Genomic DNA, 20,217 nt, shown 5'->3' with positions numbered 1-20,217 from the left:
GTCACCAATGTTCTTTCTCGAGATTCTGAAAAGCTTTGGAGAGGAGTATGCGGCTAAAGAAAAGATCACTTAGTTCCGGCTGGAGGCTTCAGCAGTTACAAAACCTCTTCAAACAGTGAAATAGCATACTGTTCACTAAGCCCCTCCCTCGCTATGACGTCAAGAAACACACCCTATCATGTCATTGTCTGGTTACTTCTTTGGAAAGAGCTATTTTTAGTGCGGGGCAAACACATATTTGCTTTAGAGCATGAGTTATAACGTACACATTAAAAGGCAGATTTGAAAATGCCTTCAATATTACTATTTTTCTTTATGTTTGGCCGATTGTGTAGAAGGGAACTTGAGGCTAGTCTTTCCAGCGTCACTCTCGGCTCACGGTGTCAGCCGAGAAGGCGGGGCCATGACGTCACATCTGGGCGGGCATGGACTGTTCTAAGTGCGTGCTGCGTGGGGGGGTTGGGGGGGGAGAAAGTACTTAGATACCAGGCTGCAAGGCTCTTTCCCTTCCAGTTTCTACGCCCATTCTCTGCGCGCTGGTTTCGACTTGGGCTGTGTAGTGTGGAGAAGGGGCGGGATCCCTCCTCTTTTCTGCTCCTACTGAGCCGGTCCACTTCGTGCTTGGCTGCATTTCAGGGGTCCGAAGTGTCAGCTTTAGGCCTGGTGAAGCTTGGTGGCACCATGGCCCCGCTCGGAGCCTCTCCGCGTCTGGTGCTGCTGTTTAGCGGGAAGAGAAAATCCGGGAAGGACTTCGTGACCGAGAGGCTGCAGAGCAGGTGTCCGCGGGTGCAGGGAAACCGAGGAAGGGCGCTACCGCAAGTGATGGAGGGCTGGATGGAGGGAGCTCGTGGAGGGCAAGGAGGGACAGGATGACAGGGCAGGGGAAGGCAGATCCTTACAGTCAGTAAAACAGCAGCCTGCACAAATCCACTGCAGAACTATGAAGATGTAGCTCTGCCTTCAAGAAACATGAATTACTACTATTACTATCCAGGCACCTTCAACGTGCCATTCCTGTTTGATGATTGTGGTCTGAGGTAACTGGCCTAGATAAGGAGACTAACATGACTGTAAGGGTTTGTTTTTTTTTTTTTTTTTTTTTTTTTTTTTTTTTTTCTCAAGACCACGTCCTGAGTGTGTCAGCTCCAAAGAGAATCTGCCCAGAACACCCCGCAATGGCAGGAACTTATGGAATATTCTATGCCAGGTGTTGTGCATCTATATCATCTCATTTAACCTATTTAGCTTCTTTACCAAATAGTGGTATTAGCAAGAGCTAAATCCTGGTGTGTGTGTGTGTGTGTGTGAGAGAGAGAGAGAGTGTGGTCCAGCAGCAGAGAGAGCTCATACACCTAGGAGTTCAAGGCCAGAGTGGACAACATGGTGAATTTTTGAGTATTAAAATTTTAAAATTTGCTAGGGTTATAAAGTAGCAAACTCAGGATTTAAACTCAGCTTGGTCTGCCTGGAAATACCGTTCACTCACTCTGTCCTTCCTTTCTAGATATTTATTTTCAAAGATGTGTTTATGTGATGGGTGTGGCTTTGTGCCTTGGTGTGTGCGAGTGTTCTTGGAAGCCAGAAGAGGGCAGGTGATCCCCAGAACTGGAGTTACAGATGGTTGTGAGCCTTCATGTGGGTGCTGGGAATAGAGCCTTGGTCTGTAAGAAGAGCAAGCACTGGGATTAAAGGCATGTGCCGCCACACTTGGCCCATCTTCAGCTTTTAAGAAAGCATGGTTCTCGGGGTTGAGCCAAGACTGTCAGGCTTCTGAGGCTCGCCTTTCCCCCGAGGCTTCTATTTTTCTTAAGTGATAAGATATTCTAGGAAACACTGTTTTTTGTTTTCTTCTGGAAACTTGGGCTGGGAAAGCAGAGAAGGGGGAGAGAGAACACTGGGGCTCCTCTCCGAGGGCAAGGTGATCAGGACACCACGTGTGAGGTACCACAGCCATTCCAAGAGGTTCAGGGGAGCCCTGGGCAGAGGTTCCTACCCCAAACCTTTATCACTAAATAATCACCATCGATGTCTAAACTTTACTTGTTCTTAGCTCCACGCATAGGCAGAAGAGCAGCCGGAAGCCTAGACGATGGATGGGGTTCGGCTGCTAGGAGTCCACAGCCTGGCTCAGTGCTTAGTGGATGGTGTGCTGCAGATTTCTTATCTGTTCTAGTCAAGTTCTGCTATCTTTTTTTTAAGATGATGTACTTCTTTTTTTTTTAAGATTTATTTATTTTATTATATGTAAGTACACTGTAGCTGTCTTCAGACACTCGAGAAGAGGGCGCCAGATCTCATTACGGATGGTTGTGAGCCACCATGTGGTTGCTGGGATTTGAACTCTGGACCTTTGGAAGAGCAGTCGGGTGCTCTTACCCACTGAGCCATCTCACCAGCCCCAAGTTCTGCTATTGTTAAATGGGCATTACATGGGATGGCTAAAAGAATCAAAGGAGCCAACCTGTCCGGGAATACAGTGTTAGCTATTTTAATTTACTGTTTCATTACCCACAATGTTACTTTAAAGCGGGGAGCACCTATTTCATAGCATATAGGAAACAATTGTAAGTACACCGAGTAACTCAGGGCAAATTATTAATGTTGCGGTAACCAGGCCAACGTTTACTAAGGTCTCTGTGGCTCTGAGAGAACGCCTTTGGAGTCCCAGCATAAACCTGATCCAACCAGAACATCAGCAGGTCTAGAGTTTCCTACGGCAATTATTTAATGCCTTCTGCCTGTTCAGGGCTCCTTTATATTCCTTTGACTTTTGTAATAGTCCTGTGTGACGGTGGGGCAGATGATGCTATTATTTTATCAATGAGCAAAGAGGATCAGAGAAGGGGAGGCCAAGAGTAGAAATTCCTATGGTAGAAATGAGCAACAGAGGCACTACACTCCTCTTTTGGACACTGGAGACTGTTGGCAGCACAGGATTAACTGGGTTCTGATTCCTTGTCCCATAGACTTGGAGGTAACATCTGTGCTATCCTGCGGCTCTCTGGTCCACTCAAGGAGCAGTATGCTCGGGTAGGTGGTGGCTTGTGGCTTCTGGGGGCGCTGGGATGAGCCTGCTCTTGGAGAAATGGCTACTGCTTGAGTCACTGGCTCAAGAGAGTCTAGATCTGAGGCCCTATCTTAAGGACAGACAAACAAGAAAAGGAAGGGGTCCAGGAAGGGCTGTAGGTGCTTGAGTTGGCAGCTCTGATGCCTCCTATCTTACAGGATCTGTACTATAATCCCCTTTCTTCAACTGTGTCACACTGGCATACTCTGCCACCCACCTGGCCTAATACAACCCTGGGATTCTCAGGGCTTGGGAAGAGGGTGCAGTTGATAAAATGCTTGCTGTGACCTGATTTCTATCCTGAATACCTACAGAAAAAGCCAGGCAATTGTGCTGTAATCCCAGCACTAGGGAGGCAGAGACAGGCAGATCTCTGTAGCTTGCTTGCCAGCCAGCTTGGCCTAATTGGTGAGGTCCCGGTCCCAGTGGGAGACCTTATCTCAAAAACAAAATAAAAACCTCAAGGTGGATGGAGCAGTATCTGAGATTGCAGACCTGTAATCGAGTGTAGACGCACAGGTACACACCTTTCCCCCAAAGAAATTTAGGCACATCAACTGTCAGGACACAGGGTTAGGTGGGCGGAAAGCGAGATGTAGAGCAGTGTGCAGATGGTCCTAGTCAGTCTGGTTTTGGTATAACACAGCAGCTGAGACTGGGTACTTTGTACAGAAAAGAGATATATAACACATAGTTGTGAAGGTCCAAGAACATGGTGTTAGTATTCTCTTAGCTTCTGGTAAGGGCCTTATGGTGGGAGGACAGTGGACAAAAGAAAGATCACGTGGTAGGAGGACTGAGGAGAGAGGCCTGGAGCTGTATATATTGACCAATCCAGTCCCACAGAAGTGGGAACTCATTAGTCCTCTCTAAGAGCCACAATCCCTCAGAGGCACCATGTCCCAATACCACCACATTGGGGACAAGGCTAAACAGGAGATTTGGTGGGGACAAACCATACTAATGACTGAGAATTAGAATTATACCTGGTGGTGAATGCATTTCATCTCAGTTCTTGGAAGGCAGAGGCAGGTAGATCTCTGTGAATTTGAGGCCTGCCTGGTCTACAAAGAGAGTCCAGGCCAGCCAGGTTATGGTGTGAGACCCTGTCTAAAAAAAAAAAAAAAGGTATATCTGTTCTATATCCAGTTCTTCTTTAGGTACATATATGAAGTGCTTGCCCCTTTGAACATTGTTCCAGCTGTGAGGGATGTTCCAGATGTGAGTTTCTGTACTGCTGGAAAAGATACCACTGGAACCGCAGTGCTGGCTGGCACAGGGAGAAGAAGAGGGGAGGAGAAGAGATTTTTTTGTTGTTGTTTTTTGTTTTTGTTTTTTTTGAGACAGGGTTTCTCTGTATAGCCCTGGCTGTCCTGGAACTCACTTTGTAGACCAGGCTGGCCTCGAACTCAGAAATCCAGAGAAGAGATTTTTATTGCAAACAAATGCATCTCTTTTGAATTTTGGTTGTTGTTACTTTACTACTACTATTAATATTATTATTATTTTGAAACAGGGTTTCCCTATATATCTCTGCCTGGCCTGGAACTCTCTTTGTAGACCAGGCTAGCCTTAAACTCATAGGGATACACCTACTTCTGCCTCCTGAGTGCTGGGATTAAAGGTGTGAGCCACCACCTCCTGGCTATGGGTTATATTTTTGAGACTACCTTTCTATTCTGGAGCCTTCTGGGTAGAGCCTTTGCTTGCCATTGTCTCTGGAGAAGAGGAGGGAAGGCTTAGAAGCAGCTCCCTGGGGGTCAGGGTAGCCCCTCCTGTCTGAGGGTTCCTCTGGGTGTACAAGGTCCTAGGAATGCCCAGAACCAAATGAAGCAATGCTATTTCAGCCAAGTGCCAGGACGTTGGGTATGGGAAAGGAGAAGAAGAGGGAGACTTATCTCTCTGGGGTTTTTCATGGAGGCAAAAGATGCCAGAAGGACACAAGACTTCTGACTGGAAACACTATAGGCTAAGTTTGTGCCCAGGGGCTGCAAACTAACTTCAAGATTAGTTTAAGCCGGAAGTAACTGGAAGGAGGTAACCCTCAGAAGAGAAAAAATGACACCATACATGTCAAACAGTTTTGGAATTATCTAAGACCTCCCAGCTTTGGGTATCTTGGGGGGGGGGGGTGTCTTCCTTTGTAAGGCTCGCCTCCTGACTGCCTTTGTCAGTGTCCAAGCTGGCTAGTGACTACAGGGAGGTGCCAGGTAGGACTGGTTCTTCCTGCTTCAGGAAGGATTGTGGGACTGTGTCATAGATGGACTTGCATTGCAGGAGCATGACTTGGACTTCCAGAGACTTCTGGATGCAAGCACCTACAAGGAGACCTATCGGAGGGACATGATCTGTTGGGGGGAGCAGAAGCGCCAGGCAGACCCAGGCTTCTTCTGCCGGAAGATTGTGGAAGGCGTGTCCCAGCCTATCTGGGTAAGGGGGCTCGGCCTTGGCGTACAAAACAGGTCTTCCCAACCCTCTCCTGGGGCCATCTCTCATCTTCACTGCTACCTTCTGTCCATGTCCTTCCGCCCACCTCGCTAGCATCTCAGAAGTCCTCCTGCCTCTGTAGGCCATCTCTGGACAGGAGCCAGGGTGACTTAAAAAGTAAGCCCTGTATCAGTGGAATGTGGAGAATGTGCTCTTAAACCCCCCCCCCACACACACACACACAAGTAAAGTCCGAGTTTTGATGTGAATGTTGGCACTCCCGAGTTCCTCTCCATCCTAACAGAGCTGTAGCCACCAGCCAGCGTCTCTTACATCAGTTATGTACTTGTGACTTTGCTTTTTTTCCTTCTTGCCTTCCCTTCTGTTTTCTTTTCTCTCTGTTTCATTATTTATTTATTTAGACAATGTTTTACTATGTTGTCAGGGCCAGCTACTTTGTAGACTAGGATGGCCCCAGACACTCACAGAGATCCACCTGCCTCTGCCTCCCAAGTGCCAGAATTAAATGTGTGTACCACCACACCTAGCAGATCATGCCTTTGCCTGTCTTTTTCCTGCCCGGCTGCCCCTTCCTGACCTTTTGACCTGATTTACTCTGACACTTTTCAATGCCTCCATTGGGAAGCCTTCCTTGATATACACCATTGTCTTTTCTTTTTTTTTTTTTTTTTTGGTTTTCAAGACAGGGTTTCTCGGGCCGGGCGTGGTGGCGCACGCCTTTAATCCCAGCACTCGGGAGGCAGAGGCAGGCGGATTTCTGAGTTCGAGGCCAGCCTGGGCTACAGAGTGAGTTCCAGGACAGCCACGACTACACAGAGAAACCCTGTCTCGAAAAGCCAAAAAAAAAAAAAAAAAAGACAGGGTTTCTCTGTAGCCCTGGCTGTCCTGGAACTCACTTTGTAGACCAGGCTGGCCTCGAACTCAGAAATCCGCCTGCCTCTGCCTCCCAAGTGCTGGGATTAAAGGCATGCGCCACCACGCCCGGTTTACCATTGTCTTTTCTTTTTCCTTTTTTATTTTTATTTTTCCCTTTTCTTTCGCCTAAGACAGGGTCTCATGTGACGCAGGCTGGCCTTGGACCTCTATGTGGTCAAGGTAACTTTCAGCCTCTGATTCTCCTGCTCCCACCTCCCCAGGTCTTAACTAACCCACAGGACCCTACACTGAGCTGTCCTTATTCATCCTTGTGGTAAATTCTGAGTGAGTGTCTCCTTTTGCCAGACAAACACCTCTCTAGGTTCTTAGGGAATGCTGGTTCAAAATGGAATGAAGAGTTTACCTTCAAGGAACTTCCCGTTATAGTCAGGATTTGGGGAGACATGTAGGTGGTGCCAGGGGTGGGGGTGGAGGTCAAACAAGATAGATGGTGGTGTGGGCAGCTGGTGTCTAAGGCCTGCTGTCTAAGGACTGCTTTTTGAGGCTTAAGAAGGCCTTGTTCTTAAGGTGAGGTCAGAGCATGACTGTAAGGAAGTGAAGGAGTGAGCTGAATGGATAGTTAGGGAAGTAGCTTTCTAGAGAGAGGGATGAGAATGTGAAGGCCAGAGAGGGGTCCATTCCTTCTGTTTGAGAAGCAGCCATTGTGGTAGCCTTGGAAGGTTAAGGACAAAGGTTATAAGGCTTTGGAAGAGTCTAGGAGTCACTGAGAAGTTCTAAGAAGAGGAAAGACATGGTTTAGGAATCAAAGAGCAATTGACTTAATTAATAGGGTGTAGGCCAATGGTGGAATGTGTTTTAGTGTCTGGACATAGTTCTTGGAAGGAGTGGGCTTGAAAACCTGAGACAGGAGATGGCTTAATGAATAAAACCCCGGAGTTCAGTTACCTGGAAGCCACATAAAAATGCCAGGTGGGGCTGGTCAGATGTCTCAGTGGATAAAGGCATCTGCTGTCATGCCTGAAGACCTGAGTTTGATCCCTAGACCCACATGGCGGAAGGAGAAAACTGATTGCTTTGAATTATCTCTACACACATGCACAGACACAAGCCTGTGCGCGTGCATGCGCACACACACACACACACACACACACACCCTACTCCCACACACACACCCCACTCCCACATCTGGCATTATAGATGTGGTGCACATGCCAGTAATTCTTTTTTTTTTTTTAAAGATTTATTTTATTATATGTAAGTACACTGTAGCTGCCTTCAGACACTCCAGAAGAGGGCGCCAGATCTCGTTACGGATGGTTGTGAGCCACCATGTGGTTGCTGGGATTTGAACTCTGGACCTTCGGAAGAGCAGTCGGGTGCTCTTACCCACTGAGCCATCTCGCCAGCCCCATGCCAGTAATTCTAACTCAGGAAGCTAAGGCAGGGAATTGAAGGTTTGCCTTCGCTATGTACCAGTTTTGAGGCCAGCCGGGGCTAGGCAATGATACTTTGTCTTAAAACCAAATAAAGGATTTAACTGGCTTGCTCTGGCTGCTGAAGGGCAGGTAAGTGCTGAAGCAGAGAGGCTTAGTAGACAGTCCTATGTGATCGTCCAGTGACAGGCAGGCCTCAGAGCTGGGAAAGACCCAAGAAGGGGCCAGCTTTACATGGATTTTAATGATAGAGCCACTCGGAGTTGAGCAGGTGATGAGTTGGTTCTGGGGCAGAAGGACAAGGATTTGATTCTGAGCAGAGACAGGAAGGGTCAGGATTGGAGAGAGCAGGAGGTGAGGAGCTATGTTCCAGTCATGTCCCGGCTGACATTCATCAGTCAGCACTGTGGCCCCTGGTTATTGCATCTCCTGCTCTATTGTATGTTCCAGCCCCAAGAGAGCAGGGCAAGGTATACTTGGCTTATGATATCATCCTCAATGCCTGGCAGAGTGCAGAGTACTTGCAGTGCCCCTTACTTAGTACTGGAGCTGAGTGATCGTGCTTTTTGGCAGGTGACAGTACTCAGAGGTGTTTTGTTCAGTGAGCTGCACCATTGCTCTGGTTTCAGTAGCGGGGCTCGCCCTCCCCCCGCCCCCAGCTTTTCTTCCCTATAGCACTTTTTCCTCGTGGTCACCCGTTTGTGTCTCTTCTTTGCAGCTGGTGAGTGACACACGGAGGGCATCTGACATCCAGTGGTTTCAGGAGGCCTATGGGGCTGTGATACAGACAGTCCGAGTAGTGGCCTCGGAGCAGAGTCGACAGCAACGGGGCTGGGTGTTCACACCAGGTAGGCAGCAACTAGCATTTATCCCCATGGCTCAGCACACAGCTCGGCTACCCCTGTGCTCTAGGCTGATATTGACAGTGAGCGAGAGGCTGTAAAGGGGAACCTGAGGCCTGAGGAATGGGTTGGTAGAAGGCCAAGTTCATAGTTATCTCCTTTGGCTGTCTTGTTAAGGCCAGTGGACTTCTCTGGCTAAAGCCCCATGCTTGTGTGCTTCAGGCTTTGGGGGCTGACAGTGGTTGGTGAGCAAGCCAAACCAACCCTGGATAAGCCATGGGGCCAGACAGGAAGTTTTCCAGAGGCCTCAGTGGTACCAGTCCAGGACCTGCTTTGTAGACAGTTCTGAAGGGCAGCTTGGGCCTCTATCCTGCCCCAGGTCACTGTTTCTTGGATACACTCAGATCTAATGAGTGTAAAAGCTAACAGCGTGTCCCTTGGGTGCTCCAGCAGGCCAGCCTGGGTCTGGTGGTTTATACACTCCTTCTTACAGACTCATGCTTTACAACTCCCATATGAATGCTGCTCTTCCCATACTCATGGCCAATGAGGACCTTGGCCTAGACAAGTCAAATCTCTTTCTCAAGGCCCTGCTTCCAGCCCTGAGGACACATACTCCCAGCAGGCTCCAGCCTGGGCTAAGTGTCACGCCCTTTCGGGTTGTCTGCAGTTGTTGATCCAGTCTTCTCTCAGTAGGCGATGGCCAGAGCAGAGTGATTTCTTCAGGGGCTGCCTGGGAGCTCAGGAACCTACTTCCCAGAGGTTCTCAGAGGAGAGGCAAAGGGTGGAGGGCTGGAGTCTGACTCCTCTGTTCTTCCTCCCAGGGGTGGACGATGCTGAGTCAGAATGTGGTCTGGACAACTTTGGGAACTTTGACTGGGTCATTGAGAACCACGGAGATGAGCAGTGCCTGGAGGATCAGCTGGAGCACCTGCTGGAATTTATTCAAGCCAAACTTTAGTGATGAGGCTTGAGGGGTGAGCAGAGACTGATGGGCCTGGCGAACAGTGGTTCTGCCAGATGTGGGTCCCCAGTCCCAGCTGAGGTCAGGAAACAGGCAGACAGTCTGGCTTTCCAGAGGTCTGGGCAGGATGCTCGTGAGTAGTGGGCAAATAAAGAAACCTCTGGTGTTGTGTTTTCCCTGGAGAGGACACTCTGCCTCTTTAGGGCACTTACAGGGCAAAGGCAGGCCGCATGAGTTTTGCCTGAGGCAGGAACATTGCCACACCCATGATGGGCAGGCTGCAGAGCCATGATGGTGGTGTTTCCCTGTGTGTAAGCTCGCAGCCCTGGAGTTCTAATAAACTTACTTGGAACCCAGCTTAGAGCTGGGGACTGATGGTTTCCTTGGTATCCTGGAAAACCTGGGGGTGGAACCAGGCGATGGTGGCGCACGCCTTTAATCCTCGTGCACAGAAGGCAGAGGTGGGCAGATCTCTGAGTTTGAGGCCAGCCTGGTCTACAGAGTGAGTTTGAGGGCAGCCAGGACTACACAGAGAAAACCCTGTCTCAAAACATGATACAAAACAAAGAAAGAAAGGAAGAGAGAAAGAAAATAAATCTGGGGTATTGGGGTAGGTATGGGTCCCGCTCTGCCTTGTACTTGGCTGGGATGAATCCTGCAGAGGTTGGCCCGAGCCTAAAGCCTGGGGCAGGTCTCTGTGTTACAAGTGGGATTGGGGTCTGTGGTTCTTGTTTTCTGGGATGGCCCTAAGAAAGGCTCAGTCACCACGGGAATTAGCACCAGTGCACCAGCACCTTGCCCCTTCATAGCCTTTCATGATTTCTTAGCTTCTGGGCTCATCACAGACACTGAGTGAAGTGGGTAGGAGGAAACTTCCACGTCCTTTTAGTGGATGCCAGGAACTCCAGTGACATGCCTGGCCTGGCTGGCAGGGTAATGAGTCCGGGCTCACTGTAGAATGACTGACATGTGGCCAGCATCTTCTGTCACATCCGTGCGAACGACATGAAGCCCTGTGGTTCCATGCTCTCCCCAGGCCAAGCCTCTAGTGCTCCTCCTGCCTTTATTTCCACATAGATTCAGTTCTCACCAACAAGGGAGATGGGAGAAGAGGCTGATACTTCAGTGTGACCAACCCGGAAAAACCTTGTTCATTCTTGCCTATACTGTCTGCCTTAACTACCACCCTTGCCAGGCACCGGGCCACGAGCAAATGAGGAGGAGCAGGCACGGGGGAGTTCTCCCGGAGTCTGCTTAGAGGAGACACACAGGTTTCCCACAGGACACTGGGACCAGAGAGAAGTTGCACTTCAAAGGCAGCTAGGATTCCCTAGACAGGCCAGCATGGTCCGCACTGTGTAGGGCTCTTTCTTGGGATTCAGAGCAGAGGTGTATAAAGAGTCCCAGCTACAAAAGTGACTCAAACTCACAAGGTCTATTCCTCCAGTGTAAGTAAAGTTTTGAGTCACCAATCTGGGAGGGTCCCACGAGCAAAAGCCTTCATGTGACAGGGGTGCCTAATACAACCATAGTTTGAAATAAAGATCGCTTAAGCCGGGCATGGTGGCACACGCCTTTAATCCCAGCACTCGGGAGGCAGAGGCAGGCGGATTTCTGAGTTTGAGGCCAGCCTGCTCTACAGAGTGAGTTCCAGGACAGCCAGGGCTATACAGAGAAACCCTGTCTCGAAAAACCAAAAAAGGGCTGGTGAGATGGCTCAGTGGTTAAGAGTGCCGACTGCTCTTCCGAAGGTCCAGAGTTCAAATCCCAGCAACCACATGGTGGCTCACAACCATCCGTAACGAAATCTGATGCCCTCTTCTGGAGTATCTGAGGACAGCTACAGTGTACTTACATATAATAAATAAATCTTTAAAAAAAAAAAAAAAAAAAAAAAAAGAAAAACAACAAAAAAAAGATCACTTAAGGCAGTGGTTCTCAATCTGTGGGTCGCGACCCCTTGGAGATGGGTCCCATATCAAGTATCCTGCCTATCAGATATTTACATTATGATTCATAACAGTATCAGCATTGCAGTTATAAAATAGCAACAAAATGGTTTTATGGTTGGGGTTCACCACAACATGAACTTTTAATTAAAGGGTGGAATCCTTAGGAAGGCTGCGAACTTCCTATAGACTGGTATGGTTATATATCTTACTTCACTTTTTAAAAAGAATTGTTTATTTTATGCATATGAGTATATTGTAGCTGTCTTCAGACACACCAGAAGAGGGCATCAGATCCCATTACAGATGGTTGTGAGCCACCATGTGGTTGCTGGGAATTGAACTCAGGACCTCTGGAAGAGCAGTCAGTGCTCTTAACCTCTGAGCCATCTCTCCAGCCCCTGGCCCCCTTACCTCATTTTAAAGATGAGCAGATTTGGGGCTGGTGAGATGGCTCAGTGGGTAAGAGCACCCGACTGCTCTTCCAAAGGTCCAGAGTTCAAATCCCAGCAACCACATGGTGGCTCACAACCATCTGTAACAAGATCTGGCGTCCTCTTCCGGAGTGTCTGAAGACAGCTACAGTGTACTTACATATAATAAATAAATAAATCTTTAAAAAAAAAAAAAAAAAAAAGATGAGCAGATTCAGAGAGCTTGTTGTAAAACCCATCCAGTGGGGGACCACCCCATACTAACTGAGATAGCTGGATTTTGCACCCAGCTGGACAGTTCTGTTGTAAAGCCCACAATTGCTATAGGCCTAGAACCTTCTTTGGGAGTAAACAGCCTACCTTCATGCCTGGGCAGCCACTTCAAAGACCCTTAATTGGACTTAAGCACTGGCACTTGAGAAAAGACACCTGTTGTCCTAGCTCAGGTGTCAGTTCTCTTAGCACAGAGAGAGGGTCAGTAGTGTCTTCTAGTCTGGAGCCCCCCTCCCCCACGGGCACAGTATGAGGGGGGCAGAAAGGGCTTTGGAGTTGAGAGGGGGCAGCGCTTCTGAGAGGGCATAGTTCTTGACCTTCCAACACGGTCTGAGGGTCTGAGATACAGGGAGGACTGAGTCCCACGGGGGGGGGGGGGGGCTAGCCAGTACTTGTGATGGGTGGATAACAGTGGGATGAGGCTCGCCCGGGTAGGGGTTGGGCAGTAGACCTCACAGGAAAGACTAAGTCTCTGACTAGGGAGGTGGGAAGGGTGACACGGTTTTGATGGGTAAGGGGAACACATGCAAAGGGACCGCTAAGAGGCTTCATGGGGCTCAGAACAAGAAATAAAAGCTAGGGAGAGCCAAGTTGTCGGCACCGTAGATGGAAGAATCTGATTGGCTGATTCCGGAGGCAAGGCAAATTCTCATTGGTGAAACCGTCCACACTCCAGCCTTTCGTGCCTTTCTGTCCCTTCACCTCTCCGTTCTGCACACTCGCTGGTGTCCCTTGTGACAGTGCTTAGTCTTTTATTTTATTTTCTATTTTTCTTTAATTTATATGCATGGGTCCTTTGTGAGTCTGTGCACCATGTGTATGCCTGGTGCCTGTTGAAGCCAGAAGAGGCCATCAGATTCCCTGGAATCGGAGATGTGAGTCACCACATGGGTGTTGGGAACTGAACCTGGGACCTCTGGAAGAGAAGCCAGTGCTCTAATCACTGAGGCATCTCTTCAGCGCTTTACTTAGATTTTCTTCCCCTCCCTGAAGATATGTTTCGCCTTGTCTTTCAAAGCAGCCTTTGGGAAAATTTCTTTTAAAGGCACTTGACCTTCAACTCTGCAAAACCTTTTTTTTTTTTTTTAATTTTTAATTTTTTTAAAGGTTCCTGGCACAGCAGGAATATTTTTTTTTTTTCTTTCCTGCAAAGGCCTGCATGGTTCCAGCCAGAAAAGAGGGCCTTGCTGGCATTTTATTTTTGTGTTCATATTTGATGAAATCTCTGGGTAACTAGAAATAGAACGGCATGCCCCCCAGTCTGATACTGACCTTCTAATGAAACCCTGGGTGTAGTGGAACATTCCTGCAGACCCACGCAGGAGGCAGAAGCAGGAGGATTATGAGTTCAAGGTCAGCCTTGGCTAAGTAGTGAGTTCTTTTTCTGGAGCTCTGGCTGTCTCAGAATTTACTAAGACAGATCCTGCTGTCTCTGCCTCCTGAGCACTGGGATTAAACCACACCTGGCTAGGCTACTAGGTAAGTTCAAAGCCAGTCTGGGTTCCTTTCGAGCCCAGTCTCAAAAAACAAATCACAAAATAGTCAGACTTCTAGAAGATAAAAACCAAACCTCCAAACCTGCAGGCAACAGGTCAAAGGACCCCTTCACAGGGGTCACATATCAGATACCCTGCATATCAGATATTTGCATTATAATTCATAATAGCAGCAAAGGGTTGAGGGTCACTACAACCCGAGGAAATGTATTAAAGGGTCCAACATTAGGAAGAGGAAGTTAAGGGTCCCAGCTTTAGGAGGGTAGAAACCACTGCTCTAGATAGTGCTGTGGCAAAGAAACCAACAGCATCTAGAGACAGTGAGATGGCTCGCTGGGTAAAGTGCTGGCTACCAAGGCTGAGGACTCGAGTTTGATCCCTGGAACCCATGTGGTGGGGAGAGGGAACTGGATTCCTAGTGCTGGCCTCGGACTGCCACACTTGTGCCTGGGGGATGCATATGTTTCTCCAACTGCATAAATAAATAAATAAATAAATAAATAAATAAATAAATAAATCTGATACAGAATTTAAAAAGGAACCAACAACATCTAGAAAACTTGGTCGTTTATGTAGAAAACTTTGTGGATTCTTGGGGATTGGGGAGCTGGCTCTGCAAGCCCAAGGACCTGAGTTGAGGTCTCCACCGCTAGGTAAAGACCCGGTGAAGCATCTGGAGGGCCAGTCCTGCTGCCTGGAAGTCACATCAAAGGTGGAAGGAGGGGACCAACTCCACAGAGATGGTCACCTTGCCACACCTGTGGCCACACACATTTAAAGAATCGTTTATTCATTTTGATGTGTCTGAGTGTTTTGCCTGCATGTGTTTCTGTGCATCTGGTACACACAGTGCCACAGGGGAAGGATGAGGGGCTCAGATCCCTGGAGTTACAGACCTTTGTGAGCCACCGTGAAGGTTCTGAATTGGACCTGGGCTTTCTGCAGGGACAGCCAGGCTTTTAACCACGGAGCCGTCTCTCCGGCCTCTGCTCTGTCTCCTCTCTTCTTTCCTTTCCTTCCTCTGCTTTTTTCTTTCTCCTTCCTCTTCCTTTTCCAACATATTTTTATTAATTATTTGGGCATTTCACGTCATGGACCCCGGCGTGCTTATTTCCAATCCCCCTCCATGGTGGCCTCTCCCTGCAAAAGAAAAAGAAGGAAAAGGAAAAGCACATCAAGTCCATTTTGTGTTGTTCATATGCTCACTGCAGCATGGAGAGATCCAGGGGCCAGCCCCCAAGGGGAGATGAACCCTTCTCCACCCAGACCCCCACCAGAAGCCATCAGTTGTGGAGAGCCTTATCACAGTTCAGCATCCTTATCACAGTTTCTAAGACGTATGTATGTATGTATGTATGTATGCACTCTATTTGCACATATGCCTGCATGACAGAAGGCAGCATCAGACAGAAGAGGGCATTGAATCCCGCTATAGATGATTGTGAGCCACCATGTGGTTGCTGGGAATTGAACTCAGGACCTCTGGAGGAGCAGTCAGTGCTCTTAACCACTGAGCCATCCCTCCAGCCTTCCTATCACTTTTTTTTTTTTTTTTTTTTTTTTTTTTTTTTTTTTTGAGACAAGGTTTCTCTGTATAGCCCTGGCTGTCCTGGAACTCACTTTGTAGACCAGGCTGGCCTCGAACGCAGAAATCTGCCTGCCTCTGCCTCCCAAGTGCTGGGATTAAAGGTGTGCACCACCACTGCCTGGCTCACAATTTTTAAGAGTTCTTTTCAATGGCTTCCTTTTTCAGGCTATTACTCTTTTGGGCTGTGGGGTTGTGTGGGGAGGGGAAATGTCACAGAAGCCTTCTATGTTCCTCTTTCCTAACTGTGTGTCTGCAGTCGTCAGGAACACCACAAAAGCAGCTTCCTTGTCCTTCCCAGGCAGTGAGGACGTGGATTCTGGGTTTTCATATGGTTTCTGGCAACAGCAGAGACCACAAACATCCACGTGATCTCCAGCATCATGCCAAGGACCTCCATTTGGTCTCTGGTGTCAGTACAGACTACAGTCATCAACAAAGCCCTCGGCCAAAGCACAGACCAAGAACCAGCATGGCTTCTGGGAAAAAGATGGACCATGGAAGTCTGTTTTTGTTTTTGTTTTAAGATTTATTTATTTATTATGTATATAACATTTTGCCTGCATGTATGTCTGCAGTCCAGAAGAAGGGACTGGATCTCATTATAGATGATCGTGTGCCACCATGTGGTTGCTGGGTATTGAACTCAGGACCTCTGGAAGAGCAGCCAGTGCTCTTAACCTCTGATACATCTCTCCAACGCCTCTCCCCACCCCTTTTAAGACAGGCTAGTCTGTTAGTCTGGCTAGCCTGGAGCTTATGACATAGACCAGACTGGTTTCCATCTTACAGAGACCTGCTGCCTGCCCCTGTCTCTTGAGTCCTGGAGTTAAAGGCATGCATCATCACACCTGGCAACTAGACACGTTGTACACACAATGACAGTAGAAAAATGTAAGATGAAGAGCCAATGAGAAAGATACCTAAGATCTAATTCTGGCCTGTAACCTCCCCTCCCCAGCCTGAAACCTGTTTGCTCAGGTTTCAGTGTTAGAGAGCATGGGGCGAGCTTGCTGCCCTATCATCCTGCCACTCCCACTGCCTGCCTCCTAGCTGTTCCGGAGCCATCACGTGTTCACCTGCAACCTTACTCCAAGATGATTTGGCAGGAATCGGGCCCCTTCCCCTGCTTCATGACTGAGTGTCGGAATTAGTAAAATCAAACCTTGATCAGAATGACTGCCTTGGTTTCATCATTCTCGAGTTCACCTAGTCCCCTCTTCTCTTTCAGATTCCAAGATGCCTTTCCAGACTAGAACCCAGACATGTGAACTGCTGGCCGGACACAACACTGGCCTACATACAGAGAGAGAGAGAGAGAGAGAGAGAGAGAGAGAGAGAGAGAGAGAGAGAGAGAGAGAGAGGAAGAAGAAGAAGGAGAAGAGGAAGAAGAAGAAGAAGAAGAAGAAGAAGAAGAAGAAGAAGAAGAAGAAGAAGAAGAAGAAGAAGAAGAAAGAAGGAGGAGGAGGAGGAGGAGGAGGAAGAAGAAGACAGAGAGACAGAGAAAATAAGAAAGAAAACTAGGTGGAATATTCAAAAGAAGCCACTAGAACTGGTAAATGAATTCTTAGGCGGTCAAACAGAGGGTTGCCAGGTGTTTGAGCCATGGAATAAAGTCCTCTCATAAAATCAACTGGAGAGCTGGCCAAGATGGCACATGCCTATAGTCCTAGCACTTGGGAGCCTGAAGCAAGAAGATCTCTAGTTTGAGAGCAATGTATCAAAAACCACATGTATTTATATTTTATATTACTGCGCAACAGGAAATTCAAATAAGCCATTGAGATGGCGCTAAGGATAGAGGCTCTTGTCAGGCCTGGTGACCTAAGTCCAAGCCCTGGACTCCCATGATGGAAGGAGAGAATAGACTGCCACCAGCTGTCCTCTGATCCCATGTGCTCATGGGCACACACACAAGTTAAAAAAAGATGTAAATAGGACAGGGGGAGAGATTTTCTGAACCCACTCATGAGAAAGAATGATATTCTGTCGTGTCTGTGCATGCACAGTGACGTGGCTGGCAGAGGACCCACGACCTGGTTCTGTCATCTGCTGATGATACGTCCAAGTCTAAGGACACCTTCGCTTTTGTTCTTTTGAAGGTAACCCTGTTTCCCTGCAGGGATGGGTTTGGATTTTGTTCCTTTCATTTTTGAGATTCAACTCCTGGCATTCTCTAAGGTAGAAAGAACAAGGGCGTGTACTAAGGGGAAACTGTTGGCGGCTCATTGTCCCCAGTAAGGCTTTAGTGAGTGATGAGATGGACGAGTAAGTGGGCCTGGACTCTGTTCACCTTGGCTTTGGGGGCTGTTCTTCAAGTGTCTTTGAGCGCTCCGTTTTGATTTGAAGACTTGGCTTCAGTGATGTTACAAGCTCCCTTTCCCTTCAGTGTAGGTTTGGGTTTTGGAAGCAAAAGGAAATTTGGTGCTAACTGTGATGAAAGGAGAGGCCGATGGGTGAGCTCTTCAGCTGTCTTAATGCCACAAGACTGAAATTTGCTCTACATTAATCAGTCCCAGGATCTTCTCCTCCCCCGACTTTCTCCCACAACCCTTTGTTTCTTTTCCTTTCTTTGCTAAAAAAGAATCTCTCCAGCATCTTTAGAGCATCTCTCAGCTCTAGACAAGGACTTTTATTTTTTTATTTTTTTCTGAGACAAAGTCTAATGTAGTCCATGTCAGCATCAAACTTCCTACAGTGGAGGCTGGCCTTGAACACTCTCCCAACCTTCTTGCCCATGATTCCTGAGTACTGGGATAACAGCATGTGTGCCATGCCTGACATAAAGAGGTAATTAAAAAGTTACCTTTAGGGCTGGCAAGATGGATCAGCGGGTAAGAGCACTGACTGCTCTTCTGGAGGTCCTGAGTTCAATTCCCAGCAACCACATGGTGGCTCACAACCATCTGTAATGTGGTTACCCTCTTCTGGTGCTTCTGAAGACAGCTACAGTGTACTTATGTATAATAGTAAATAAAGTCGCCTTTATCTCAACTTGGTGGTACATATCTATAATCCTAACACTCTGGAAAATGAGGCAGAAGAACCACCATGGAAGAGTTTAAAGCTAGCCTGGATTACCAGTCAATCATCTCAACACAGCACAGCCACAGGCCTTCGCTACAACGCCCACGCCTTCACGCCTGTTCTGTCTGCAGTGCCCCGCCCAGATGCTTTGGATTTGGAACCCATGACTTGAAGAGGGCAGAGATACCTCTCTGCATTTCCTAGTGCCCCACCATACTGAGAACAATTCAGGGATGTTTTTCTTGGCTTATACTCTATTGATTCTTTTGCCCTAGTACATAAGAGGTCTCCACAAATGTTTCTGAACAGAAGAAAAGGCAGCCTGGGGAGTGGTGGCGCTCACCTTTAATCCCAACACACGGGAGGCAAAGGCAGGAAGATGGAGGAGTTACAGACCAGCCTGGTCTACAGAAACCCTGTCTGTCACAACAAACACCATCATCATCAACCATCAACGACAATAACAACAACAAGAGAGAGAGAGGAGAGACACACAGAGAGAGAGAGACGAGAGAGACAGAGAGAGAAACAGAGAAAGAAAGAAAATGGAAAAAGTGAGTGTAGGAAACAATGGGGCTCTTAGGGGCATAGAAAGTTCTGGTGTTTGAAGCAGCATCCGGCTGACTGGCTGTTTACAGTCAGCGCTTTGAAAAGTAGCAAACACCCCAAAGCCAGGGCTTGTAACTTTTGGTCATTTCTTTTTTTTTCTTTCTTTCTCTTGGGAAGGTTGTATTAGCGGTCATTTCTATAGTAGGAATACTTCCAGTAAACCTTCTGTCTGTCAGCCTGTCTGTCTTGGTTTCTTGAGACAGGGTCTCTCTGTGTAGGCCTGGCTGTCCTGGAACTCACTCTGTAGACCAGGCTGGCCTCGAACTCAGAAATCGGCCTGCCTCTGCCTCCCAGTGCTAGCATTAAAGGTGTGGGCCACCACTGCCCAATCTCTTCAACAAATTGTTATTCCATCTATTTCTTTATTCTTGGAAGAGGAGTGTGTGTGGAGGCCAGATGACAGCTTGTGGGACTTGGTTCTTTCCTTTTTCTGTGTAGGCTTCAAGGATCAGTCAGGTCTTCAGGCTTGCTGGCCAGTGCTTTCCCCATGAAGCCATCTCCCTGGGCCCTACTTCCTTTTTTATTTTTGTGTTGCTGGTGATTGAATCTGGGTTATGTGCATGCTTGACAGTATTCAGCCACTGATCTTCCTCCCCCATACCCCCACTTTTTTTTTAAGAGGAAGGGAGAGGACGAGGAGACTAACTTTGAGCTCACTCTAGTCCTGCTAGGCCTTGAATTGGAGATCCACCTGCCTCAGCCACCAAGTCACTGGAACTATAGGTCTGTGACACTAGGCACAGCTTACTGAGGGAAAATTCGAGCTCTCACCTGATACCAATTGGCTAGAAATTTTTCCTGAACACTCGAAGAATCTGCTCTAGTGAACAGTAGATGCCAGCTCAGCTCTCTCAGCTCGCCACTGTAAAAATCCATTACCTATTTCAAAGGGTGACCCTTTGACTGTCTCAACTGCAGGGGTCTGGATATGCGCATTGAACCCCTGTGACCGTCTGATGATTAAGTTAACCCCCCATTTTACAAGGTCTAGAGACCAGGGTCCAAGGTGGCAAAGTTCTTCCTTTTGTGCCTGGCTTTGGTGTCTGGCTACGGACACAGCACAAAGGATGGGAGGGATGCTTCCCTCAGCCTCCTGTTCCCATGGGTGTGGAGGAAGGATCCTCCTGAGCTTGCCACCAACTCCTGCGCTCACTTAAGGGCTCCCAGCACTGCTGCGGGCAGTGATGCTGTGGTGACTGCTGACATTGGTCTTG

At 48.1% G+C, this 20,217-nt stretch overlaps 1 protein-coding gene and 2 pseudogenes across 1 annotated transcript; 2 read left to right on the top strand and 1 right to left on the bottom strand.

Moving 5' to 3' along the window:
* The first annotated feature begins 474 nt into the window (after positions 1 to 474).
* Positions 475 to 9,986, top strand: Pmvk (phosphomevalonate kinase). The gene is made up of 5 exons (XM_021157650.2): positions 475 to 776; positions 2,967 to 3,030; positions 5,345 to 5,497; positions 8,543 to 8,672; positions 9,491 to 9,986. Exons 1-5 carry the CDS (start codon positions 682 to 684, stop codon positions 9,625 to 9,627), a joined length of 579 nt encoding a protein of 192 aa, XP_021013309.1. The 5' UTR covers positions 475 to 681; the 3' UTR covers positions 9,628 to 9,986.
* Positions 6,212 to 6,457, top strand: LOC147005599 (signal recognition particle RNA; annotated as a pseudogene).
* Positions 6,256 to 6,501, bottom strand: LOC147005598 (signal recognition particle RNA; annotated as a pseudogene).
* Positions 9,987 to 20,217: the final 10,231 nt, after the last annotated feature.

Source organism: Mus caroli, unplaced genomic scaffold (genome assembly GCF_978045245.1).
Source record: "Mus caroli unplaced genomic scaffold, Mus_caroli_1 scaffold_3, whole genome shotgun sequence".
Classification (NCBI taxonomy): Eukaryota; Metazoa; Chordata; class Mammalia; order Rodentia; family Muridae; genus Mus; species Mus caroli.
This window is presented reverse-complemented; position numbering and strand designations above follow the sequence as displayed.